At 37.1% G+C, this 25,316-nt stretch overlaps 1 protein-coding gene across 2 annotated transcripts in view; it reads left to right on the forward strand.

Moving 5' to 3' along the window:
* Window positions 1-25,316, forward strand: part of znrf3 (zinc and ring finger 3) — an 86,965-nt gene that overhangs the window by 49,582 nt on the left and 12,067 nt on the right. For both annotated transcript variants that reach the window (XM_048188946.1, XM_048188947.1), the window contains exon 2: window positions 5,191-5,313. In XM_048188946.1, the coding sequence (XP_048044903.1) occupies window positions 5,191-5,313 (123 nt within the window). The remainder of the gene's footprint in view (window positions 1-5,190; window positions 5,314-25,316) is intronic.

Here is a 25,316-nt window from a genome sequence, read left to right on the forward strand (position 1 = left end):
AAATAATGAGTACCTGCTAAGGCTGTGCGATATATAGCCTAGTTTTAGCATCAATATCGCTGTGTGCGCATCCACGATGGTCACATTGCAGGATGTGCGATGTCAAGTATAGGGGTCGTAGTTGATCCGTACAGACCAAGGCACCATGGTTCAAAGCGCATTTAATTCTCGGATTAATTGCAATGTTTATTCATCGTAAAAGCGAAAATTCATCGTTTGCACGTTTTAGGTCCTGTCAGTTTAAATATTCAAGTGATTTATACCGTTCTAGCGCAAGAAGACTCAAAAGACGACTCAATTCGGAACTCGCACACTGGTTTCTGTGCGCACACTTCGTATAACGAATTCAGTTCTCTGAGTCTATTTGTGCTCGAATGAACGTACACACAAAATTATGTCAATGTCCGTCTCGGTGAGTATCCTCATAAACACAGTCGCTTATGTGAACATGAACAATTGAGAAAGAATACGGATGCTTATGTGCTTTCGATCTTAAAGTGACAGCAGCCTAATATTCCTGCTGCTGTCTGTGTCATTAATGTTAATCAAATGACAAAATACAAAAGTGAAAATCACTTTTGTAGCTTTAACGAACAGTAATTTTATTTTATTTATCCAGTGAAAACTATGCAGTGTTATTTTACATTTGATTATTTAATTTCTATACCTGAATACTGTTAGACTGAAAAACATAAAGCACTGTTTATTTCATTTGTATCTTTGTTCTGTTGTATTTATCTATGCTTGCAATTTGTTTAATATTTTCTATGCAGATTCACTCCCCTACAAAATCACCACAATCATTCTAGAAGGATTAATTCTTTTCAAATAGAGCTATATATTTGAATATTAGAAACTAACTGAAATACAGTAAGTTTAAGCTGATGTACAAAAATTACTAAAACTGAAATAAAAATACATTTAAGCTAAATATGAATATTAAAAATCTAAAATGAAAACTGAAATTATAAAAATAAAAGCCATTATTACTAAAATGTATAAATACTACAATACTAAAATAACATTTCCATTCAAAAGATTTGTGTCTTCTCATTCACATTAGTATAGCCTACAGAATAAAAAATTGATCTCAGGATTTTAAGAAACAATATTTAAATTGTTCATTTATTCAAATGAAGATCGTGATTAGATGAAAAATCTATTTTACCCAGCCCTACTATTTGGTGCAATGAAAGAAAGCAAGTGTGGTCTAAAATATTTTTAGAAGTTTCGGTTTGTTGAAACTGGCCCCCATTGTTTTGGCCCCAGGCAGATGCATGCACACATACTGCTTTATTTCGATTTTGCAGGACTCTCTAAACCCCCTAAGAGTTTTATCAAACACCGTCAACACATCAGACAAAAACCCTAAAAATGACGGTTCAATAGAAACTCTGCTACCTGGACTGATTCTGCTGAGTAGGCTGAAACACGTGATGATCAAAGCACCAGTGAATTGAGTGCCTGACAAAGTTTGTGGTGTGAGTGGCGTTTTGATTTTCTTTGAGATGGGAAAGGCCTCAACTGGCCATCCTGTTCCGATCCCCTCACCAACTGCAAATCAGGTCAACCCTCATTTGAAGGCGAGGAGGAAATAAACAGTCTGTGTTTTTCCGTCTATCAATTTGCGGTTTTCAAACGATGTTCTGAGAAATTTTGCAAAGCGTTAGTATTGCTATTATTAAGCAGGACATACTCTTTTTTTGCGCATATCCCTTTATAATTATCATCAACAGTTAGTGCAAGCGAAAGACAAACAAACAAATAAAGGGGGAGAAAAGCGTCATGTTGGCAGCCCTCCATATTCCATGTATACAGAGATAACTTGCATGGCTAGCTCCATTGAGAATCACTTACGCCATTGCAGCACTTTATGTACTGCGCAAATCTGACCACTTTTTTTATTATTCTGCTGATGCTTAAGGTAGAAATGGGCATGAGAAGTTTGGTTGCCTGTTGTTATGGTGATTTCCACTGTGATTTCGTTGAGAGTATTGCCCATGAAAGGAGATACATATGTGAACGGCTGTACATGAGATGGATAGATGAGAGGCGCTGAGGGTGGCGGAGCTGAACAAGGGACACCTCTTTTCATGGTAAAAGAAGAGATGGCTGGGTGCAGCGCAGAATGATGGACAGAAAAAGGAGAGGGAGAGATGGGGGACCCTGGGTTGGAGAAAAGTGTGCAACTGGGCATTCGCCCAGTCTTAGGGGCCTACTGGGGAAATTTGTTGGGGCGAACTGGAGGGAAATGCTGGTCTTTGTGTGTTAACATGAGCATTGGTTTAAAATAGGTGTGCGGAGTGCATATGGTTGCAGGTGTAGTTGAATTCTGTTACATTTTTGATTGCAAATTAGCCCATCTCATCCACAATTCCACATATTATGCAAAAAAGCATCATTTAGGTAGTTGCTTGGGAAGGAATCTCAGTGCTTACCAGAAAAGTAGACTAAGCTGGAGAAATTCTGAAAGATGTCAGTAAACGTGTTTGCAGAAAACAAGCCATATCCAGCAGCCTGTTTTGTTTTTGTTTTTTTGCCACCATTGTCTTCTCCTGACAAGCCACCGCAATTAAACCCAATGAACAATCCTCATTGAAATTCAAGGTTCCCAAGGCATTAAAGGAATGCATTGTAGATGGTCACTGATTAGAAAAGGCATCGTTTAACCAGAGTATCTGTACATAATCTTGAATTTTTGGATGAGGAATTAGTTTATCAGTAGTCACCCTACAGTGCTACTTTAAAATGTTGCCAGTCTAATGAGATAAAATGCCACAACATCAGCAAACTTTTTTGCAAATGTGGAATCCGAGGCGTCTTGGGAGCTGATGTGGCTTTTGATCCTAGAGTTAAGATGATAATCAGCTTTTTCAGAGTGTTAATCCAGTTTGTTCATTTTTGCCCAGAAGCTATCTGGGTAGGAAACGGGTCACTAAGGTCAAACCAGTTGAATTAGTTGTTGTCATGGAGTTTTAATCAGGTTTACCGTGGGTTTTACCTTTTGAATGCAGGCTCAAGGTGTTATACTTCCTGTAATATTTGTATTCTCTCATATACATATCAGATTTCAGCATGTGAATTTATATTATTTTATAATCTGTCAAAGGGATATATAAAACTAGGGCTGAAACGATTAGTCGACATTATCGACAACGTCGACAATAAAAAATTGTCGACAAATATTTTTGTTGTCGAATAGTCTCTTGCCTGCAATAACGCGGTGTAACCAGTGGGGCGCTGTAGCGCATTACTGTAATGCTGCTCTCCCGGATCCAATCTAATAAAAGAAGTCAGCGCTTTGGAGTACATAGTGCAAACGAAGTCTAACCCGTGAAATGTGGGAGATTAACATAGCATAAACATAACAAACATAACGTTTAGCATAGCTACAGAATACTGTCATGCAGGGCCACCAACTCTCATTCAAACTCACTGTTCTCACGCCACACGTCCCACACAGTGAAAGATGCATCGCAGAGCAAAGAGGACACAGACAACGCGCCGACAGATAAGACAGATCAGGTTACTTATGATATAAAACTAAGTCTCAGCTTTTAAATTCTGTCAATTTTACTACGGGATTCAAACAATACTTGTGGTTGTGACGCTGTTTAACGTGGAGTGGCAGATCGCTGTAACACCTCAGTTCAAGCGGTATGTGAACCTATTCCTCTCTATTACAGCACGAAATAGACATGAATGAACATCAAAAAGTACTTACTGAATTTACTGAAATGAATCCATCTCTAACGTAATCACCTAATAAGAGTTTTAACCGCAGAAAGAAGTCAATAAAACTTGCAAACAAATATATCACACAAAATGTAACATTTACCTCAGGAAAGCCATTCAATGACCATAAACTCGATAGTTAGTGAATATATATATATATATATATATATATATATATATATATATATATATATATATATATATATATATATATATATATATATATATATCTCTAGAGAGGGACATTTTTACAAAAAAAACAACAACAACAACAACACATAATTAACGTTACATTAAATTTTTATATAAATACATTAATATTTTTACTGTTATTAAAAAGTTATTACAATTCCCAGACTTAAAAACACAGTACCAGTCATTGTAACAGTTGGACTATTGATGACTTCTGAGGGGGAAAGAAAACCTAAAGGATATTGGTCTATTTAGTTGGCGTGAAAATCATTAAAAATACACTTTCAAAAGCTGAAGTGATTTCCTTTTTTTATTTACTAGTTAAAGTGCAGTATAACTCAGTATTTTAACTAATTGATAAAGTGGAATAATCAAACAAAGCTTACTGATTAATCAGTGCAATAATCGATGATTAGTCGATTAATCGTTCTAATAATCGATAGATTAATCGACTATCAAAATAATTGTTTGTTGCAGCCCTATATAAAACAGAAAAAATATATATATTATTATACATTTCAGATTTCTATCTTTTGTTGAAATTCTCCTCTTTTGCAGTTCAAGGCCGGCAAAGCTTAAGCTATCATTCATTTAATATAAAATCCAACAGCATGTCCGTGAAATGATCGTCTACTGAAGCTAATAGCACTAATAAAGTAATAAACCGCCATCCTCAAACAGTGAGTGGCCTCATTCAGCAGTTATGTAATTGCTATATAATATTTAACCTAGTTTTCTCATTTTAGGAGAGTTTTATCTCCTTGAAGATTTTCATTTGATAAACATTCATGTTGTCAATTTTCAACACATCAAAAGCACTAAATTTCACACTTAGGATAACTTAAAGATGGGATTTGAGCCAAGAGGAGAGAATCTGCAAGATATCTAAACTGTCCACTGTTTTGATGGTTTGGTGCACATCTAATGATGGTAATTATTATGTCTGCTCCACTCATACCTTTTAGAGTTTCCACACCTTTGCTCGGTTGTGGGTGTGGCGTGGTACGTCAATGTAGGGCAGTTTATAAAGGAAGTGGAGTTATGGTGCAATAACATGTTCGGGATAATGCTTATCACTTAAAGGTGCACTGCATTGTATATTGCGATATTAAACTCTTCTCTTTAATTTTATTTTAAAAAATTCATTTGACTTACTTTCAGTGAATCTTTGTAACAATTTGCAATCTATTTAGTTTGGAATTTGAGAGAATGTGGCCAGAATTTGGAAGGAGATATTGAAGGAGATTTTCTTTTGTCTTGCAGATGCACCCTTTGGGCCTGTGTAACAATAACGATGAAGAAGACTTGTACGAATATGGCTGGGTTGGAGTGGTCAAACTGGAGCAGCCCGAGTTGGACCCCAGCTGTCTTACTGTACTGGGCAAGGTAAGGACACTTACGTAATCGATTACTGTGAGTAAACACTGAACGAAGTTCTGTTCTTAAATGTTATCGGTTTCTAGGCATTTGAAATCTATTGTTTAAAAAGGTGTATTTGAAGTTACATTTCCCTATATATCTATTGTATCTTTATAGAATATCCAGGGCTTGACATTAACACCCGCCAACCTGCCAAATGCGGGTGGATTTCAGCAGTTGCGCCTACTAGCCACTTTGGCGGGTTGAATTTTATATATAATATATACATTTTTCAATTGTAGTCTTTTAAAAAGTTTTCTGAAATAATAAACTAAGTGCAATGTAGTGTTGTCAAAAATATAGATTTTTCGATACATACCGATACTGAAATATCTGAAATGCTTCCGATACTCATTTTCCACAGAATAGATACAGAAAATCAGCTGTGCTTTCATTCTCTCCGACAATGAGTTGTCACACAAACCCGCCTCCTCTCACTCACTCATTTCATTTGCTCCGGATGAATATTGTTGGTGCTACAGGGCTTGAATTTCGGAGTGGGATTGCGTGTATTGCGTGGAATTTTACTCATTCCCACAGATTTTGTGCTCACACCCAAAGTGCGCGCACATAAAGCCACCTCTCAGTTCTAAATGAAGTTCTTTTTCGCCGCTTAAACAGGACAAATACACACAAAATAATGTCAAAATGCCGGTCTTGGCGAAAATTTTACTCAAACACAGTCAGTTATGTTTTAAGTGAACCTCAACACTAAACAGTTTAGAAAGAAAACACATGTGCAACAGTATAATGGATCCATGTGTCAGGTCTAAAATACCTGCTGCCAAATTATGAGATATTAAAAACATCTATATGGCAGTTTTCCCCCATGGTATTGATGTAAAAATTGTGGCCAGTGAAAATGTTAACTGGCTAGTGACTTTGCAAAACCAGTGGGTGGTGAGCAAAAAAAGTTACTGTCAAGCCCTGAGTATATCTATAGTATCATTCCATCATTTTTTTGAACAGATTTTCATGTTGCATTGCCCACTGGTCAAGGCAATTTTGGCAAAACCAGACAGCAATAACTGGTTTCATATAGTTTTGCAGGAACTGTTGAATGGTTGTGTTGTTCAAGACTGACATGCTACCCAGACAGTGTCACCTGATTTGTTGAACTGCTGTGATGTCACATGGTAGAATACTTTAAGTGTGGTGTTGGCTACCATGTGTGCTCTTTAGATAAAATGAACAATTCCAGACGCAGATGAAGCGTTTCCTAATTGGCTGAGCTTTCTGCAGTCTCAAGACACCAGTATCTATTTGCATGTTTGATCTTTTTATGTGGAAATTTGAGGATTTCCACACATTTATACTCAGCAGGACACTCATGCTGAAAAACGGCTAAATATTTTCCCATGCCTAATGCTGGAATGGGCTTAACGTTACACATAATACATTCTCCCTTTTGGATTCTCATTGAGATGTTCTTAAATAATAAGCATATTAATTCAAGTTTCTACTGCTTTCTTATTGGCATATGGGAATACTTACTGGGAATTACTGAGTCTTTGCGATTTTTATCAATGATTTTGTTGTCTTAACCTTGAAATGCCTGATATATCAAATAATAGTCTTCATAAAATGAACCTTTTAGACAAAAAAACGTTTGCATGTGTTTTTGTTGAGTGTCATGTTTGATACATCAGGCTTTTATGGCTCATATAGTGATATAAGAGAATATGGAGCTCATACTTGAGGGAAAAAAACACCAATTTTATTCATGGTATTGCATATAAATATGCAATTTGATGCAATTGAATATTTATCTGGATGAAATTCTAAAAGGCCTGTAATATAAATCCGTGAGATCATCTTTATAACATTATAGCAGACTACTTCATGCATAGAAATATTGTTTGTCACTCTGTATCTCTCAATAACATGTCATAGTAAGGTATTTAAATAATTCGTATTATGATCAAAGCTCTGTAGTTTTTATTGTGGGGGCCAAATATATAATGCAATACAATATATTGATGATTGAGAGATCAAATATATGCCTGGTTTGATACATTTTAACATGATTTTTCTAAAAAAAAAAAAAAAAAAAATTGTATGGATAATCAGGAAGACCTAAATTTCTTAAGTACAGTAATTTTACTTGAACCATCAAGATGACAGAAGGCATATAGAAGATTGTGTACAACAGGTTTCTCAGCAAAACATTTTGATCATGCTGATAATTTAGAGGCTTTTTTAGACATTTGCATTTCCACAGTAGTCTTTATAGGGTTAAGGCAGATTTAGTTTTTGAAGAATATGTCAGTATACTAATTTATCTTGTTGCTTTTATAAGACAACATTTGCCAAGTAACATAAATAAAGTGCACGTACACTTCTTTGTTCTGTGACCCACACCTGCATCAGTTAAGATTTCAGCTTATCATAAAACCAACACAAATAGCATTTGAAAAATAAATTCCGAATATCAACAGATATGATTTCCGGAAAGTTCATGTTAGGTGAACAGGGGTAAACACATTCCAACTCTTTTTCTTTCATAATAATGGGGTAGAAAAACATCCTCCCCTTCCTTTGTGCCAGTGCTATAATTAGAGAGTCGGCTGTCATAATCGGGCCTCTGATATAGGCCCGCGCTCAGCTGGGGTTCTCATTCTAGTCCCAGCATCAGTGTCTGTCCAGTCTCACCAGTGTCCCCTTGACCCGCTTGTGCCAGTCTGTCCCTGCTGTGCCACCCCTGCCCTTATTTTTGTTTTTCTTTTCCTTTCACTGTCTCTTTTATCTTTCCGCTGTTGTCCGCTGTTTATAGAAATTATTCATTTAATTCGGCAAGGATGCATTAAACTGATCAAAAGTGACAGTACAGTAATGACATTTATAATGTTACAGAAGAAATAAATGAAATCTATTTTATCAAATAATCCTGAAAAAAAAAAAAAAAAAAAAAAAAAAAAAAAAAAAAGTCTAAGTTTCCACAAAGCATCCTTTTCAGAGGTCTCTCTCTGGTAATCAAATGATTGTTTGGTCGAAGTGAGTGACCACATGATGTAGAATGCAGATGCATTTTGATAGTGATTTGTTTTTATTTTATTTTATTTTATTTTGAATTTAATTGTATTTATTTTTTTAATTTAATTGTGTTTATTTTTAATTGTATTTTATTTTATATTATTTCATTTTTATTTTTATTTTCATTTTATTTTATTATTTATTTTTTTATTATTTGAGTTATTTTTATATTCTGTCATAATTTACTCGCCCTCATGTTGTTCCAAACCTGTATGACTAACTTTATTCTGTGGAAGACCAAACAGTTTAGTTTCCCATTGACTTACATTGTAAGAACAAAAAAGTTCAATGGAAGTTAATGGGAACTGAAATGCTTTGGTTGTCAACATTCTTCAAAATATCTTCTTTTGTTTTCCAAACAAAAAAATTCAAGTTTGAAATGACATGAGTAAATGATGACATAATTTTCATTTTTGGGTGAACTATCCCTTTATGTAAGTGTATGCTGGTTTGAAACCCTCAATGATATCATTCCAAAAAATAACTTTAAGCTAAAAAGCAAAACAAATCTGTTCTGATCAACAACACAATTTGATGCAAATCAGAGCTGCATACCCAAAATGATATGTAACGTGCAGTGGGTCGAATGAATGGTTTGTCTTTACTTTAAAGGTGCCATCGAATGTTTTTTTACAAGATGTAATATAAGTCTAAGGTGTCCCCTGAATGTGTCTGTGAAGTTTCAGCTCAAAATACCCCATAGATTTTTTTTTTTTTTTTATTAATTTTTTTAACTGCCTATTTTGGGGCATAATTAACTATGCACCGATTCAGGGCTGCTGGCCCTTTAAATCTCGTGCTCCCTGCCCATCGAGCTCGCGACTCTATAATACAGTGCATTTACAAAGTTCACACAGCTAATATAACCCTCAAATGGATCTTTACAAGATGTTCGTCATGTATGCTGCATGCATGCTTCGGGTCATGTGAGTATAGTATTTATTTGGATGTTTACATTTGATTCTGAATGAGTTTGAGGCTATGCTCCGTGGCTAAAGCTAACATTACACACTGTTGGAGAGATTTATAAAGAATGAAGTTGTTTATGAATTATACAGACTGCAAGTGTTTAAAAATGAAAATAGCGACGGCTCTTGTCTCCGTGAATACAGTAAGAAACGATGGTAACTTTAACCACATTTAACAGTACATTAGCAACATGCTAACGAAACATTTAGAAAGACAGTTTACAAATATCACTAAAAATATCATGATATCATGGATCATGTCAGTTATTATTGCTCCATCTGCCATTTTTTGCTGTTGTTATTGCTTGCTTACCAAGTCTGATGATTCGGCTGTGCACTGATCCAGACGTTACTGGCTGCCCTTGTCAAATGCCTTTCATAATGTTAGGAACATGAGCTGGCATATGCAAATATTGGGGGCGTACACCCCAACTGTTACGTAACAGTCGGTGTTATGTTGAGATTCACCTGTTCTTCTGAGGTCTTTTAAACAAATGAGATTTATATAAGAAGGAGGAAACAATGGAGTTTGAAACTCACTGTATGTCATTTCCATGTACTGAACTCTTGTTATTCAACTATGCCAATATAAATTCAATTTTTAATTCTAGGGCACCTTTAAAGATGTGATTGGCTCAGGTTCGTCACACCCTGCCCTCTGTGTATATTTGAGAAAAGGTCATGTAGGTTTCACCGATTTGTGTAAGGTCTTGACGGAGCTACCCCACTGACATGTATATGTACACAGTTTCTTCCTTCATTTCCTGTCTCTGTCCGCAGAGAGCCATCGCTCTGCTCACCTCCCACCTCTCCAGCTTCCTCTCTTTTTCCTGCTCATTCTTTTGTTCTGTTGCACCATTATTTCTCACCTATCATTGGATCGTGCACATTGTTCTCATCGGGAATCTTCAGAAAACTAGTTTAAAGTGATTTTTCACGTACAGTGTGAATGTCTGACCTGGAGTCTAATGCCTTGTGCACTGATTCCCTCAGTAGCCAATAAGAAGCTGGTTTTGAACTGCAAGGATGTGATGTTATAAGGGAACCCATGATACCTTTAAGGCCTAGTCCGCTCCGTCTCACGTACAGTCGTGTCCGCACAACTGTGGATGAGTGCGGATAGATGCGTTTGACACAAGCGTAGTACACTTGCTTTTTTATACTCTAACAGACGTCAGAGGACAGCGCTGAGTCGTGTCGTTTATAAGACATTCGCACGGAAGGATAGAAGAAGAAAAGTAGAGGCTCCGCCATTGCATGCAAAGTTTATAACAAGAACCAAAACAAAAACTATGGAGAAGGATTATGCTGCTTTGTTTACTGTTTTGTATCACTCATTACACACTCTTCTTCAACTACTGCACAGTACATCACAGCTGTGCATATTGCCACCTAGTGGACTCTTCTGTCTCAGCATTCACCTTACAAATGCGCTATTGTACGCGCACCGTTTGTGCGTTCACAAAAATTGGTCTGTTACATTGTTTACTTCACAAGGACAGTGCGCGAACCGCCACGGAACGCAGACGGCCGAAGTATACTTTGAGCTCAAGTGAGCTATGTTTTTTTTTTTTTTTTTTTGCCATATTTGCTTGTAAGGCAGAAAATATTAGTGGAAGAATGTTTTATTTTCCTTATTTTTTACTTTCCCCAAGTTTTAAAAAGAAATTGACAAATGTTCTTACAAATATTTAGTTATGTACCATTTTAACTCCAGTTACATCTGTGGCATAGCTTTTATTTCTCAAACCTTTAATCTTCAAATGCATTAAAACTTGTCTCCTATTTGTGTATCTTACACAGATCTTGTTGTCTCTCCTGTGGTGAATATACTTCATACATTCCCAGCAGGTTCCTTCTCTTTCGAAGGCCGTTTTGATCTGTTTGTTGGTCTCTCTCTTTTTTTTTCTCTTTTTTTGTCTCCTTGCCAGCATGATATCCTTTTTTTCCCCAAACAGTGCTCTGCTCTGACACATGCAAAATCAGCCTAGGGGTTCTGTCCTTTCATCTCCCGACTGCATTACTGAGTCTTCCCGTTCCCATTGCATCAGTCCACATGGCTCTCTCTCTCTCTCTCTCTCTCTCTCTCTCTCTCTCTCTCTCTCTCTCTCTCTCTCTCTCTCTCTCTCTCTCTCTCTCTCTCTCTCTCTCTCTCTCTCTCTCTCTCTCTCTCTGTGTCTGTGTGTGTCTGTGTGTGTCTGTGTCTGTGTGTGAGAGAGAGTGAGAGAAACAACAATCCAAATAGTATCGTTTTTTCCTCTGATTTAAGTTCTTTAACTTGGTGGAAATGTATCTTGTTCCCATGGAACTCCAGTTTTCAGTGTCACGTGATCTTTTACAAATCACTTTAATATGCTGATTTGGTGCTCAAAAACACTTATTATGGTTTTAATTTGTAGAAGTTTCTAAGGGAAAGTGATTGGATCAGCTTACAGGTGTCCACGTATGTGCGTTTTCCACGTACATCACCGTTTGATGAACTCCTCTTTGATGAGCTGGAACATTGCTTTTTATGTCCCGTAATTGCTCTAGAAAGGAAGCTAAATCCTGATGCAGGCCGGAGGCGGCTTGAAGCACCTCCACCCACCTGCTGCTTGACTGCACGGTGCTTGAGTCACTTCGATTAAAAACCAGAGGGAGATGAAGCTGCACCGCTAGAGCAAAGAGTTTGATGCAGAAATGTTTTGATTTTGAAACTCAAACTTTGTCTTGTCAAAATCAGTGCTATTTTAGTGTCATTTATAGCATTTATTCATATTTTGAACTAGCTTTTATTATTTTCGGTTTTAATTTTAAGTTTTCGTAATTTTATGTGCTTTCATTTTTTTTTTTTTTTTTTTTTTTTAAATATTTCTAAATAGCTTTAATTCTTTATTTTAGTATTATTTAAATACTATTATAGCATTTATTAATATTTAAATTATCTTATTATTTTCATGTTTTATATTATGTGCTTTTGTCATTTTTATTAGTGTGTTTTTTTTTATATTTCTAATTATTTATTTATTTTTTTCATTTTTTGCTTTGGTATTTTTCAAATTTCCATTTAAGTTTTTCATCTAATATTTGTATTTTAACTTGTTTGTTTTATTTTAATTAACAAAAATGATTTTGAATAGTTTTAGTTTTAGTTGAGGATAACAACACTATTAGAAATATTAAAGGGCACCTATTATGCCCCTTTTTACAAGATGTAATATTGGTCTTGGGTGTCCCCAGAATGTATTTGTGAAGTTTCAGCACAAAATACCCCACAGTTAATTTATTATAACCATTTGAAAATGTCATTTTTGGGGCCTGTTTTAAAAAGAGCTGTTTTGGTGTGTACCACCTTAAATATAAATGAGCTGCATATCCCCGCCCTGCCTTTGGATGAGGGCGTAACTTGCATACCTATGGCAATAAACAGTCAGTAGAAGCAGAATGGCTGAGAGTGAGAGACCCGCTGTTTTGTATGGCATTCAGCCGTACATGTTTGAACCGGAATCAGACCCAGATGATGAAGAGACTCCGGCAGAAGAAACACAATTGAGAATGGAGCAGGACGTCTCTGAATGGTTATTTGATACATTTATGTACTTATAGAGTTTTAATCGCGCCCCCTTTGCAATTATGGATGTGCAACACACACACACACACACACACTGTGATAACGTTCGCGCAATTTTTTGAAACTACAAACACAAATACTGTGATAACGTTTGCTAAGTAAACATACACAGTTTTTAATACAATATCTTTAAAAAAAAAAAAAAAAAAAAAAAAAAAATATATATATATATATATATATATATATATATATATATATATATATATATATATATATATATATATATATATATATATATATATATATATATATATATATATATATATACGTGTGGATACACACTATACAAACAAGGTTTAAATTATATACACAGACATTCTACGACGACGACAACAACTTTAGACGCATTTGTTATTGAATTGGCTGACATCGACTGAAATGACTATTTGCTCAAAAAACATTAAATACACTTACTTCTTCTGGAGGTGACGTTGGATCACGAACAGTAGGCAACGATCCACACTTGAGGATTAACTTTGAAGCAAGACCTGCTTTGAATTGACCCTCGTTCTCAAAACAGTCAGTCAAAAAATGATTCGCGCAAACATAAACGTATTTTGGAATTTTGAGTGGCGCCTTTCCTTCGTAAATAAAATCCATCCACTGCGTTTTCAGTGGCTCTGATGTCGGAAGTAAGTGAAAACTACTATGTTCATTATTACATCCCACAACAGAACACTTATGTTTCTTAGGAGACATTACCAGCTGTCGTTGAAACAATGGAGGATGGTTAACAGATCACCGAGGTCGGGGTCTATGCCAAAACCAGATTGTCAATCAAACCACGTGGGTGGGGCTTAGCGCAATTCTACGTCACAGTGAGAGCAATCTTAGAACAGGGCGTTCTGAGACAGTGCTTATGAATTATTGAGATTGTAAAAAAAACACTGGGTGGATTTTTCTCATTCTAGGGTGGTTTTGCTCACATACTGCCAACACACATTTATGGTCAAACACCATGTAAAAGTGAATTTTGCATAATAGGTACCCTTTAAAGGGATGGTTTACCCAAAAATGAAAATTCTGTCAGTTGTTCCAAACCCTGTATGAATTTCTTTCTTCTGCTGAACACAAGAAGATATTTTGAAGAATGTCAATAACCAAACAGTTGACGGGGTCCCCATATATTTTTTTTCGTACTATGAAAGTCAATAGGGCTGGACGATTAATCGAAAAGTAATTGAAACCGAAATTCAGAATCTCCAACCGACGTAATTTTCCCATTATTTCGTTTTTTTTTTATCTTAATACTTTCCCCTTAAAAACATACTACCGCGTGTGTAGTCACGTGACTATGCCCCTTCCAGTCAGCGGCATGGAAGCAACATGAAGGCGAAGTGCAAACTCAAACGCTGAGTCAACACACACAGACAGCGTGCGAGCGGCGAGCCCCGAAGTGAGATCACTTTCACTTGCATCTTTACTATGTCAACACAGGTATGTGTTTTAAGGCTTGCCAGTTTGGCCATTCATGCGATTTTAGACCATCGGATGTATGTTATATTGAGCCACCGTGCTCGCGCAGCTGCATTGTGGCACACGAACACTCATATAGACAGTAGCTGCACATCAGAAGTATGTAAGAAATGTTACGAACCATAGTTAAAATAACTTCTGAAAGTGAGCTGTTATGTCAGAGCATGCTTTCATTAGGAAAAAATATCCCATCTTTAATAGTCTTTTGTAGTTTAACATTTATTTTTTTATGCTTTTACTCACATGAACGTTGATCAGCGCCCCGACATCGAGCTTCTGTTGACAATAGATGTGTGAATTAACTTCTCTAAAGGGATAGTTAAACCAAAAACAAGAACCAAAAGTTACTTTCATGTCATTACCAATATGTATGACTTACTTCAGTGGCACTCAAAAGATGTTTTGAAGCATGTTTCTTACAATTAAAGTCAATGGGGTCCAAAACAACATTGGATCTCACTGATTTTCATTATATGGAAAAAAAAAAATGTCAGTAAACAAACAGTTGATAGGCCCTATTGATAGTATTTTTTTTTATTTTTTTTTCCTTATATGGAAGTCATTGGGTCCCATCAACTGTTTGTTTACCTATATTCTTCAAAATATCTTCTTTTGTGTTCAGCAAAGAAAGAAATTCATACACGGGTTTGGAACAGCATGAAGTTAAATGATGACATAATTTTCATTTTTGGGTGAACTATTGCTTTAATGTACGTCTTTTGATTGTGACGTATTGGGTTTTAATGAAAACTCGTTCATTATTAATATGCGCACACACACAACATACAGAAGTAGCTGGAACGGGTGGGGCGAGGGGGGACGGTTGGCGTTTTTGAAGCGCCGAGCACTGATGGGGCCCTAGCTCTGGGGTTTCTCTTTTATGTTTGTGTATGCCTCAACTTGCTGATATTATCTCACTGGGTTTTCCTTTACTTGGTGTCAAAGGTTCTCTCCCAGTGGGCGGAGCTTCTTCCGATTGGCCGGCAGGTTTCTGTCCCTCCACAAGTATGAAATCATGGCTTTGGAACCCACTGAGTGAGTTGCCATGGCCACTGGGAAGCTCCCTGTGTCATGTGTTTCAAAGTGAACCGAGGCCTGGCAGAATTACCCAGCCTTCAATGGGAGGCAAAATGACCATTATTAGACTTCACAGTCCTGGCCCTCTATTTAAAGAGAGAAGAAAAGAAACCCGGGGAGCTTAAGACAAGAGCTCGAGGAAAAGCGAAAGGAGGGGAACGAGAGTGCGCAAGAGAGGGAGACGGATAAGCCGCCAGAGAAAATGTCATGGTGGTATCTCAGTTCAAAGAGCTCCCCCAGGAAGTATTTTGTTTTAGTGTTTACAAGAGAATGAAAATCAAAGACTTCGCAAATCACCTGTGGATTTTTCCAGGCTGCCCTTCCAAAGAGAATGGAGCAGAATACGCAAAGCGCGTCACTTTAGGGTGTTGCGGCGAACAGAGCATGTAATGTTGTGTCTGCCAGATGCGGTAATAGTATGTGTGTGTTTCTCTTTGAACGCTGTGCCATGCTGGGATGGGCCGGGCCACTTGGCGGGCTTTTTTTTTTTTTTCCTCTTTTCGCTTTTCCTTTCATGGATTAAGTTCCATCCCAAGTTTTAAGACTCTTTTATACTCCGGAGGGGGGTGGTATCTGTGTGTGCGTACGTGCGTGTGAGGAGGGCTTGTGTAAGGGGGTCAGCTGTGAGTGACTTGGAGGGCTACAGAAAGAGAGAAGGGAGAAGAAAGCTTTAGCACACCTGCTAATTGAGAGGAAGTTGAGGACTTGACAGAGGGGGGTCGAGGGAAAAGGAGTGAGGGAGAGGACAGATAAAAGATGCAGAAAAAACAGCCTAGAGGACATTTTTTGTGTAGCTCGAAATCAAAATTGACCCCATTCACATTTTCATTATTAAATAATTTACATTTATACATTTAGCAGATGTTTTTGTCTGCATTGCATTCAGTTTGTCAGCATGTGTTTTGCCAGAGATTCAAATAACTGACTATAGTGTCGCTAGTGCCTTGTTCTTAAAATCGAGCGCACTCCTGTCCATTTATTTTTTGGTTCAATGTCCTGTTTCACTTAGAAATGCTTCACATTACTGAAGTAAAATGGGTTATAAAAAGCTTTACTTGATTAAAAATTAAAGGGAGACTCTACGATTTACCCAAAAATGAAAATTCTGTCATCAGTGACTGTTGTTTCAAACCCAAAAACCTTTTGTTCAAACTTTTGTTGAAACACAAATGAAGGTGTTTTTAATTAAATCTCAAAGATTTCTGTCCCTCCATTGAAAGTCCATTCCACCAAAACTTAAAGTTCATAAAGAGATCCATATGAATCAAACTATTTGATTTAAGTCTTCTGAAGAGACATGGTCACTTTGAGCAGATTTATTTTAGGATTTTATTCACATAAACAACGATCAACACAGCTACATATAGCTTCTGTTGACTTCTGTTGACTTTGTTTAATATTTGATGAACTCTAACTTTGCTTGATTTGTGAATTAACTTCTAATTAGCTAAAATTTTTTGAGAAAATATGGAATTGCGAGTTTACATCTTGCAATTCTGACTTTTTTCTTATAAAGTCAGAATTGTGAGATATAAACTCAATTCTGAGAAGAAAAGTCAGTCTTTTTCCCCCCTAAGAATTGGTCTTTATAATAGGGGTCTCAAACTCAAATTGGCTGGGGGCCGTTGATGTGATTGACACCTCATAAGAGGGCCATTTTAACATCCAAGCACAAGAAAGCGCAGCATTTCAGAAAATTTACTTTCCTTTGCATTATTTCTCATTTACTTCAAATTTCATTACTAAAATATTTTTGCCGTACTTAAAAAAAAAAAAAATGCAGCAGTGTCTCTATCATTGTTACATACAGTATTAGTTTTTAATAATTGGTGCAAATATTTTCCCTTACTTTATTTTAGCTTTAACAACATCATAATCTTGCACTGAATAACACCTGTACTGAAGAAATGCAATCCCTGAATACATTTGTACACTATTTCTTGCCAGACACCTGACAGCTGAGCCACATTTGTCCAAATGGACACATTTCGGTGGTTTAAATTGACGCTTGCGACTTGTGTGAGTGCTGTAATTTAGGCAAGCGCACTCATAATAGAAGCGGCGCGGCGCGCTCGTTTTTCCAGGTGCCTGTGCCACAGCTATATGAAAACATCTCAGCTTTTTTTTTTAGAATGCCACAAGCGCACCGAAGGTCATGTGACAAGGACCAACCGATGAGCTTCGGCCTTTCCATAACAACATCGAAAGCTCAGCCGAACAGCTGATCATAGCTGAACAGGGCTGGTTTTTATTTCTCATCTCCATAAATATATAATAATAGTAGAGCTAATGCAAGGACTAGAAATCTATTTTTCTTTTGCTGAAACTTCCTCGTTATCGTGGAGAGCACAGCTCATGATTGCATAGCAAAAGCGCTTTGGAAAGAAGGAGAAAGTGGCGCGGCCGCTTATGTGACGCGATATGTGAATGGCCCCTTAGAACTGTGACTTTTTCTTTGCATAATAATAATTTAGCGGGCCGTTTTATGTTTTATTTTAGAGATCAGTTGCGGGCCGGGTGGAGGGAGAGGGGGGCCGCAAATGGACCGCGGGCCGGCAGTTTGAGACCGCTGCTTTATAACTTGCAATTGTGAGTTTACATTTCTCAATTCTGAGAATATAAGTTAGAATTTCTAGATATAAACTTGCAATTGCAAGAAAAAAAATTCAGAATTGCGAGAAAGGTCAGATATGCGAGAAAAATCGTAATTGCGATTTTTATATCTATCTTTTTCTCATAAAGTTTATATCTCGCAATTATGAGGAAAACAAGTTAGAATTGTGAGATAAAAAGATAAAAAGTCGCAATTATCTTAAATTGTTTTATTCCATGGCGGAAACAAGCTTCCATTATGAAGTGAATGATGAGTGAACTATCCTTGTAACTTTGTCTCAGATGTTTCTCCTAAAATTCCTGAGGAGAAATAAAACAGAAGCTAATTGCCGTCATTAAAAATATAGAGCTATAAAAACGAATGTGGACAGCATAGCTCGGATAATTTGGCCTTGGAAGAATTTGATGAGAAATGGTTATGCAGAATCTTGCAGACATTTGTAGCTTTGCAAATTTGAGCATGGTTTGTGACACTGAGATCTCTTCTGAAACTCTAGACGGGACGTGCGAGATTACTAGGGCCTCTGGGAATCTCTGCTGGAGCCTTAAGTCTCCATTTGCACTCCATTTAATCTCATTGCCATCTAGGAGAAACAATTGAGATGTTAAACAGATCTCATGTGCGATTTGTCTTTCCTGTGGCAGGGGGGAACTGGAGGTAGGAAACTGAGAACGGGACTGGCTAACACACCTGGTAGCCTCAGGTGCACGAAGCCACCGGCTTGTGTGTCAGGTAAAGATACGCTTGTTAAAGTGTGAGACGTGTGAGCGCAGGGAGGGATTGTGGGTGGTTGAATTACAGCTCTCTGGAGTAGAAGGGACAATAGAGCAAGAGGGAGAGTTCTTCTCCTGTTTCCTGCTCTCAGAACAGCCTTGAGAAAGATGAATGAATGAGAGGCCGAAGTGGAAAAAACGGAATGAACGTGTGAGAGGAAGCGAGGAGTTTCCATCAGATTTCTTCGTTCGCTGAAAGAGAGACACCTCGTTTTTTGTGCTTGTATCAAAGTGCTGCCCCCCTGCTCGAAATCATTGAAGTCTTCTGGTAAATCCCCCCGCTGCAAGGGTTAATCTAAGTGCTGGAAAGTCGTTGTGGTCTTGTATAGGCCGGGTCTAAACCTGCTGTTCTGTTTGCCCGGGGAGAAACGCAGCTCGCCAAATGCAGATCCCATTACAAAGACGCAGACACACACACAAAGTGTCTCCCTCGCTGACACACAACACACACACACACACGCACACACGAAGCTTAGCTCAAATATACCCCACACACAGAGAGCCACTTCAAGGGAAGGTTAGATTAGAGAGGTATGAAGGCAGAGAGCTCATGCTCCTTTAATTAAAGTCATTCGCATTCAGCTGCCCTCATTCACCGCAGTGCACGAGCAGCTCTGATCTGACGACTCCGCGCTGGCTGATACTCTTCAATCAGAGACCCAAATCAGTTGCATTTCATTTAATGAATAATTAATCACATCGATTAACTGCCTGCTTGCATGTATATATGACTGAGAAGCATAATGAATAAGATGTATATGTACATAATGTGTATAAAAAGGATAATTACTACTACTATTACGTATGTATGCATGTATATGTAGAAAGTAGAAGATATGCGTGTATATATACAGCCAAATCAAAATGTATTCAGACACCTTGAACATTTCATTAATTACAGTTTATTCACTGTAGTTTAAAAAATGGTAATAAAATATGACAAGATCTCAGAGTTAAACTGTCAGAAAAAAAAAATTAATCTTAATTATGTCAGCAAAACATGGTCAGGTCAAAGTGTCTGAATACATTTTGATCCCAAATTTTTACTGGTAGTCCACTGTATGAAGAATTTTTGGGTATAATTTGTCAGTTTATTTTATTTTGCTATCCTCACTTACATAAATGAATTATAGTGGCCTGCACCCAGTAGTAAAAAAAAAAATATATATATATGTGTGTGTGTGTTATCATGCCAGCTTATTAAGAAGGTAATGTGTAAATGCATTTGTTTAATTTCATTTTAATATTGACATCTTGACTTTTGTTTGGGTTCTGTGGTAATTCATTTGTGTGTAATTTTATTTCAGTGGAATGACTATAATAAAAAGATTATGTAGGCAGGTTTTTAGCATAGTTCTGCTGGTTGTAAAGATAGTGTAGATGCTGACCTCTTTGGGACACCAGATTTTTAAACTCTCTGTGACCCTGGGCAGCCCTTTGTGTCTTAAGACAGTGTCAGCAGAGCGTCTCCCTGCAGTGTTAACTTTATTAAAGATAACTTATGTGTGTGTTTGTTTGCCTCGTGCTGCGGTAATTAAATCTAAACGCGCCTGGATTGAGTTATCATTGACGGGGAATCCACCGCACACTTAATTTATAATGACTTCTTTGGTGAAAGCTCTGAATGCTCCACTGTACTGAGCAAGAGCGTTTCACATCCATTTAAAAGAAAGTTTCTGAATGGTGTACGTGACATTGTTGAGCCTCTCAGAATTGCAATTAGCTTCACTTTTCCCCTGTACATCTACAAGGATAGGCTATGCTGGCAAAATTGTGATGACAGCATTTCAAACGCTACTTTCTCGCTTTATAATTAAAACAAATCTCTTTGTGTTTGTGAGTTTAAAGATGTTAGATCTTCTTTACAGGCTCTTTAAAGTCAACATGAAATCAAAACAGACCTTTTTGATAACGACATTGTGAATGATTCATAAACACATATTATAAATAATAATAAATAAATGTATATGCACAATATTTATTATATTCATGTTCTTTAGTCAAAATGGGTTAACTATTGGATGGTTAACCAATAGCCAAACAGTTATTTAGGCGTTGTTTTAGTAAACTATCATTCGGTCTGACTGAATTCTAGCTTTTTCCACTTTTTTATGATTCAGTCAGTTCAATCAATGGAAAAAACTCCCATTGTAAATTGTTTTTTGGTGACTATCTTGTTTACTCAGAAATTTATCAGATTATGTAAGTACAGTGGGTTAGAAACTGCACTTCACATTGACTTTAAACTTGCTTTAAAATGTGTTTTCTTTCAAAACTCTTGCAACATACCTTACCTCAAATTTGGTATGGAGAGGAGAAAGAAAAGACAGGATTGTTTACTTTTCCTGTGCATGGTTAAGGCTGGAAAACCGGTATAAAAACAAAACATACACCCAAAAAGAGAGCGAGAGGAAAGCAAAAAAAAAGAGGGGGAAATTTAATTAGCGGTTGTCCATCCTGAGGCGCAGGGTTTGCAGTTACCAGAGTTAGCGGGAAGCCGATGGGCTTTAAATTAGTGGCTGCGTTTTTTGACTGATCGTTGAGTGCAGGGAAAGGAAAGGGGGGGTGGGGGTAAGAGCCTTGAGAATGATAAATGGAGAAGAGGGCAATTTTACGACCCCTCAGGAAGTTGCTGCCATAGCTGGGAACCAAAGCTGGAGTTCATTCTATTAATGATGAAATAATGAACAGAGATTCTTCCACAGAACGTCCGAGGCCATCACCAGCCTCGTCGTCACTGTGTCTTGTCATTGAGGTGCCGCTGATGGATCTAGTGGGTATCATCTGGAGAGGAACATTTCGTTTTTCCAAATCAACACCATTTGATTTAATACATCCACATGGAGCTCTTGAATGGGAAGAAATCCACATCCACAAGAACTAATATTCTAGTGAAATATGGAATTTTAGAGACTGGAAAATAGGGTTTAAAACCAATTCAATGGACTAGTATAGACTGATAAGTCTGTCTGTTACTTGAATGTGAAGGCAAAGTAGTCCATCCATCCATCCATCGGGGCTAGTAACTTTGAAAACCACTAGCCAAAGTGGCTGGTGAGAAAAAAATTTAAAGGATTAGTTCACTTTCAAATGAAAATTACCCCAAGCTTTACTCACCCTCAAGCCATCCTAGGTGTATATGACTTTCTTCTTTCTGATGAACACAATCAGAGAAATGTTAATAAATATCCTGACGCATCCAAACTTTATAATGGCAGTGAACAGGCTTCATGAGTATGAGCTGAAGAAAGTGCATCCATCCACATCTATCCATCATAAACGTGTACTTCACACGGCTCCGGGGGGTTAATAAAGGCCTTCTGAAGTGAAGCGATGCATTTGTGTAAAAAAAAAAAAAAATCCATATTTAACAAGTAAAATATTTAGCTTCCGCCAGACTGACTTCAGTATTCAGCGTATGAAGAAAATGTAAAACTCTTGCAGTTCAAAAAGCTTTTGCTACATCCTAAGCCTTCCCTATTCAGCTTACGGAAAAAGCTTAACTGACGTGACACCAGTTTATACTTTCTTCGTAAGTTCGTACACAAACGCATCGCTTCGCTTTAGAAGGCCTTTATGAACCCCCCCCCGTAGCCAGGTGGAGTAAGTTTATGATGGATGGATGTGGATGGATGCACTTTCTTCAGCTCATACTCGTTGATCCCGCTCACTGCCATTATAAAGCTCTGCTGCGTCAGGATATTTATTAATATATCTCAGATTGTGTTCATCAGAAAGAAGAAAGTCATATACAATTAAAGATGGCTTGAGGGTGAGTAAAGCTTGGGGTAGTTTTCATTTGAAAGTGGACTAATCCTTTAATATCAAGCCCTGTTTAGAAATATACTATACACTGTAAATGTTATATCCATTTGTGAGTTGCAGGAAACATGAAACACCAGTCTTTCTGTTCTGTGAGTTATTCTTTGGATGCATTTTCAGAGCCTTGTATTTGCCTCGTGACAGAGTCAGTCCCTTTGCTAGGTGCCCCTCGCACACATACACACACACACACACACACACACACACACACGCACGCACATCAAGCGCAAGTGTGTTTTCTGGTTATGCAACAGGAGCTGGGAGTGATGAGAGATTTTGTTAGAAGAGAGAAATTGAAAGGCTGACTGGATATAAAAAGGTTGGTGGTATGGCGATTTTGAAGAAATCAATGCATTGCACAGAATGAAAAGAAATTTGGATTTATTTTTGAACTGATGTAATCCAGTGAGTCAAACTAGCAGTAAACTAAATGAATGGCAGCTTTATTCACCTGAACTAGCGTGTGCATTTTATAAGCAGCACACCCCTAAAGTTAGCTAATTAACAGGTGAATGTTCCCTCTGTTAAACAGCTTCATAAAACATTGTTAATTAGCTGTAAAAAAGCGTTGTCATTATAAGGTTATTTTGAAGTTATTTAGCCCAATCTATACCACTTACCTGAACCTAGCCTCATCTTTTCAGTCCTTTAAACTGTTATTGCTTACAGCATGAAACTGAACTCAGAACAGGTCTGAACAAGAAGCTGACCTGTAGTCCAGGGTCTTCTGGTGCCTTCCCTCAAATTATCCTATATTAGTTCTGCACTACTTAACAGGGGCCTCCAATGAGACTGGCATCTCAGTTAGGTCGCTGCATCCACGGACTGGGCCAAAATCAAGACCTGTTTTTCAGTAAATAACCATTGACTATGTGATGGCATGTTATTAAGACCCATTTACCTCTCATCTTTAGAGAGAATGCTCTAAAATAAATGTCAATTTAAAGTAAAGGCAAGCTTTAGTTCAAACTTTAGTGACTTTGGTCTCAGAGGTGTCCATCTGTTTGCAGTAGTTCAGTCACGTCAAAGCTAGTTTACTGCTCCTGCGTGAACTCTAAGTGATGTGAGCAGTTTAATAAGTGACAGAGAAGTCAGGGAATTAGACTTTTTCTTGGATAATAAAGGATGCTTGTCACCTTTATTTATATATAGCGCTTTTTACAATGCAGATTGTGTCAAAGCAGCTTTACATTGATAACTGGTAAATAATTTGGCTGCACAGCAGCTCTTAAATAATAGTGTCAATGCAGGCAGATCAGAAGCACTGTTGAATAAATGTCAAGAATACTATTGAATATCAAATGTCAAGTGTCCCCAACTAAGCAAGCCAAAGGCGACCGCGGCAAGGAACCCAAACTCCATCAGGTGACATCAGGTGGCAAACAAGTGGCAAATAGGTGTTAAAATGGAGAAGAAAAAAAAAAACCTTGGGAGAAACCAGGCTTAGTCGGGGGGCCAGTTCTCCTCTGCTTGTGAATAAAGAATTGTTGGATGTGCATACATTTTATTTCTTATAGAAAAATTCTTATTTGCTGATTTACCTTTTAAGATGTGCATGCTGACACTTAGTACAGTTGCATATTGGATATTGTTCATTCGCTATGTTTCCATCGACCTGTTTTTAATGCACATTTTGGGATATCAGATAAAAAAAATCACTGGATGGAAATGCCATGGTGCACATAAATTCTAAAATTTAAGCAGCATTTCAACGTTGATAATAATTAGAAATGTTCATGTGACACTGAAGCCTGGAGCAATGATGCTGAAAATTCAGCTTCGCATCAGGAATAAATTACATATTATAATAAATAAAAATAGCAAATAGTCATTTTAAACTGTAATACCGTTTCACAATATTACTGTTTTTACTAGACGTTTGATAAAATAAATGCAGCCTTTAGAGAATAAAAGACTTGAATAGTAGTGCATGTTTATTTAATGAACTATTAGTGTAAATGAATGGAGGAAATTTAAATAATTATTAAATCAAATTTATTATTAAAACAAAGCTATTTTCCAGTCCAAATCCCTTGTTTGTTTTGAATGATTTTATATGTACTTCCAGGCAGAGTTGCTGAGAGAAAGGAAGTTTAATTTAGCACTAGGTTTGTGCTGTGATTTGTGTTACTACATGACTTTTACAAGCTTCATAAACATTTTTCACCCATAAAAATAGTTTTAAATTGTAACACTCTGTACTCATGGTTGCTGTAAAATTCAGCCATTGTTGCTTAATGGACTCTTTTGTCCATAAGACAAATATTAACCCATAAGTGTAAGTGTGTTCTGGTTAAGGGTTCCAGCAAGTTTTGTGTGGCACAATTACGCAGCTTCTAAGAAGTAGGCTACGTTTTGGTGCGGTACTGAAACATACAAGTAAATGGTACATCAGTTATTAACAAAAAAAGTACCTTTTTTGACATGTATAATGATAATTCCACGGTATTCTCTAAAGTACTTTGGAGTAACATATTACAGAACAATATAGTGATCAATCTGAATGCAATGCCATCAGATATCATTAACACATTATTACCACAGTACTTTTTGCAGTGGTGTAAAATATTTGAGTAATTTTGCTCCTTAACCATATG

The sequence above is a fragment of the Megalobrama amblycephala genome, linkage group LG4 (genome assembly GCF_018812025.1).
Source record: "Megalobrama amblycephala isolate DHTTF-2021 linkage group LG4, ASM1881202v1, whole genome shotgun sequence".
Taxonomy (NCBI): domain Eukaryota; kingdom Metazoa; phylum Chordata; class Actinopteri; order Cypriniformes; family Xenocyprididae; genus Megalobrama; species Megalobrama amblycephala.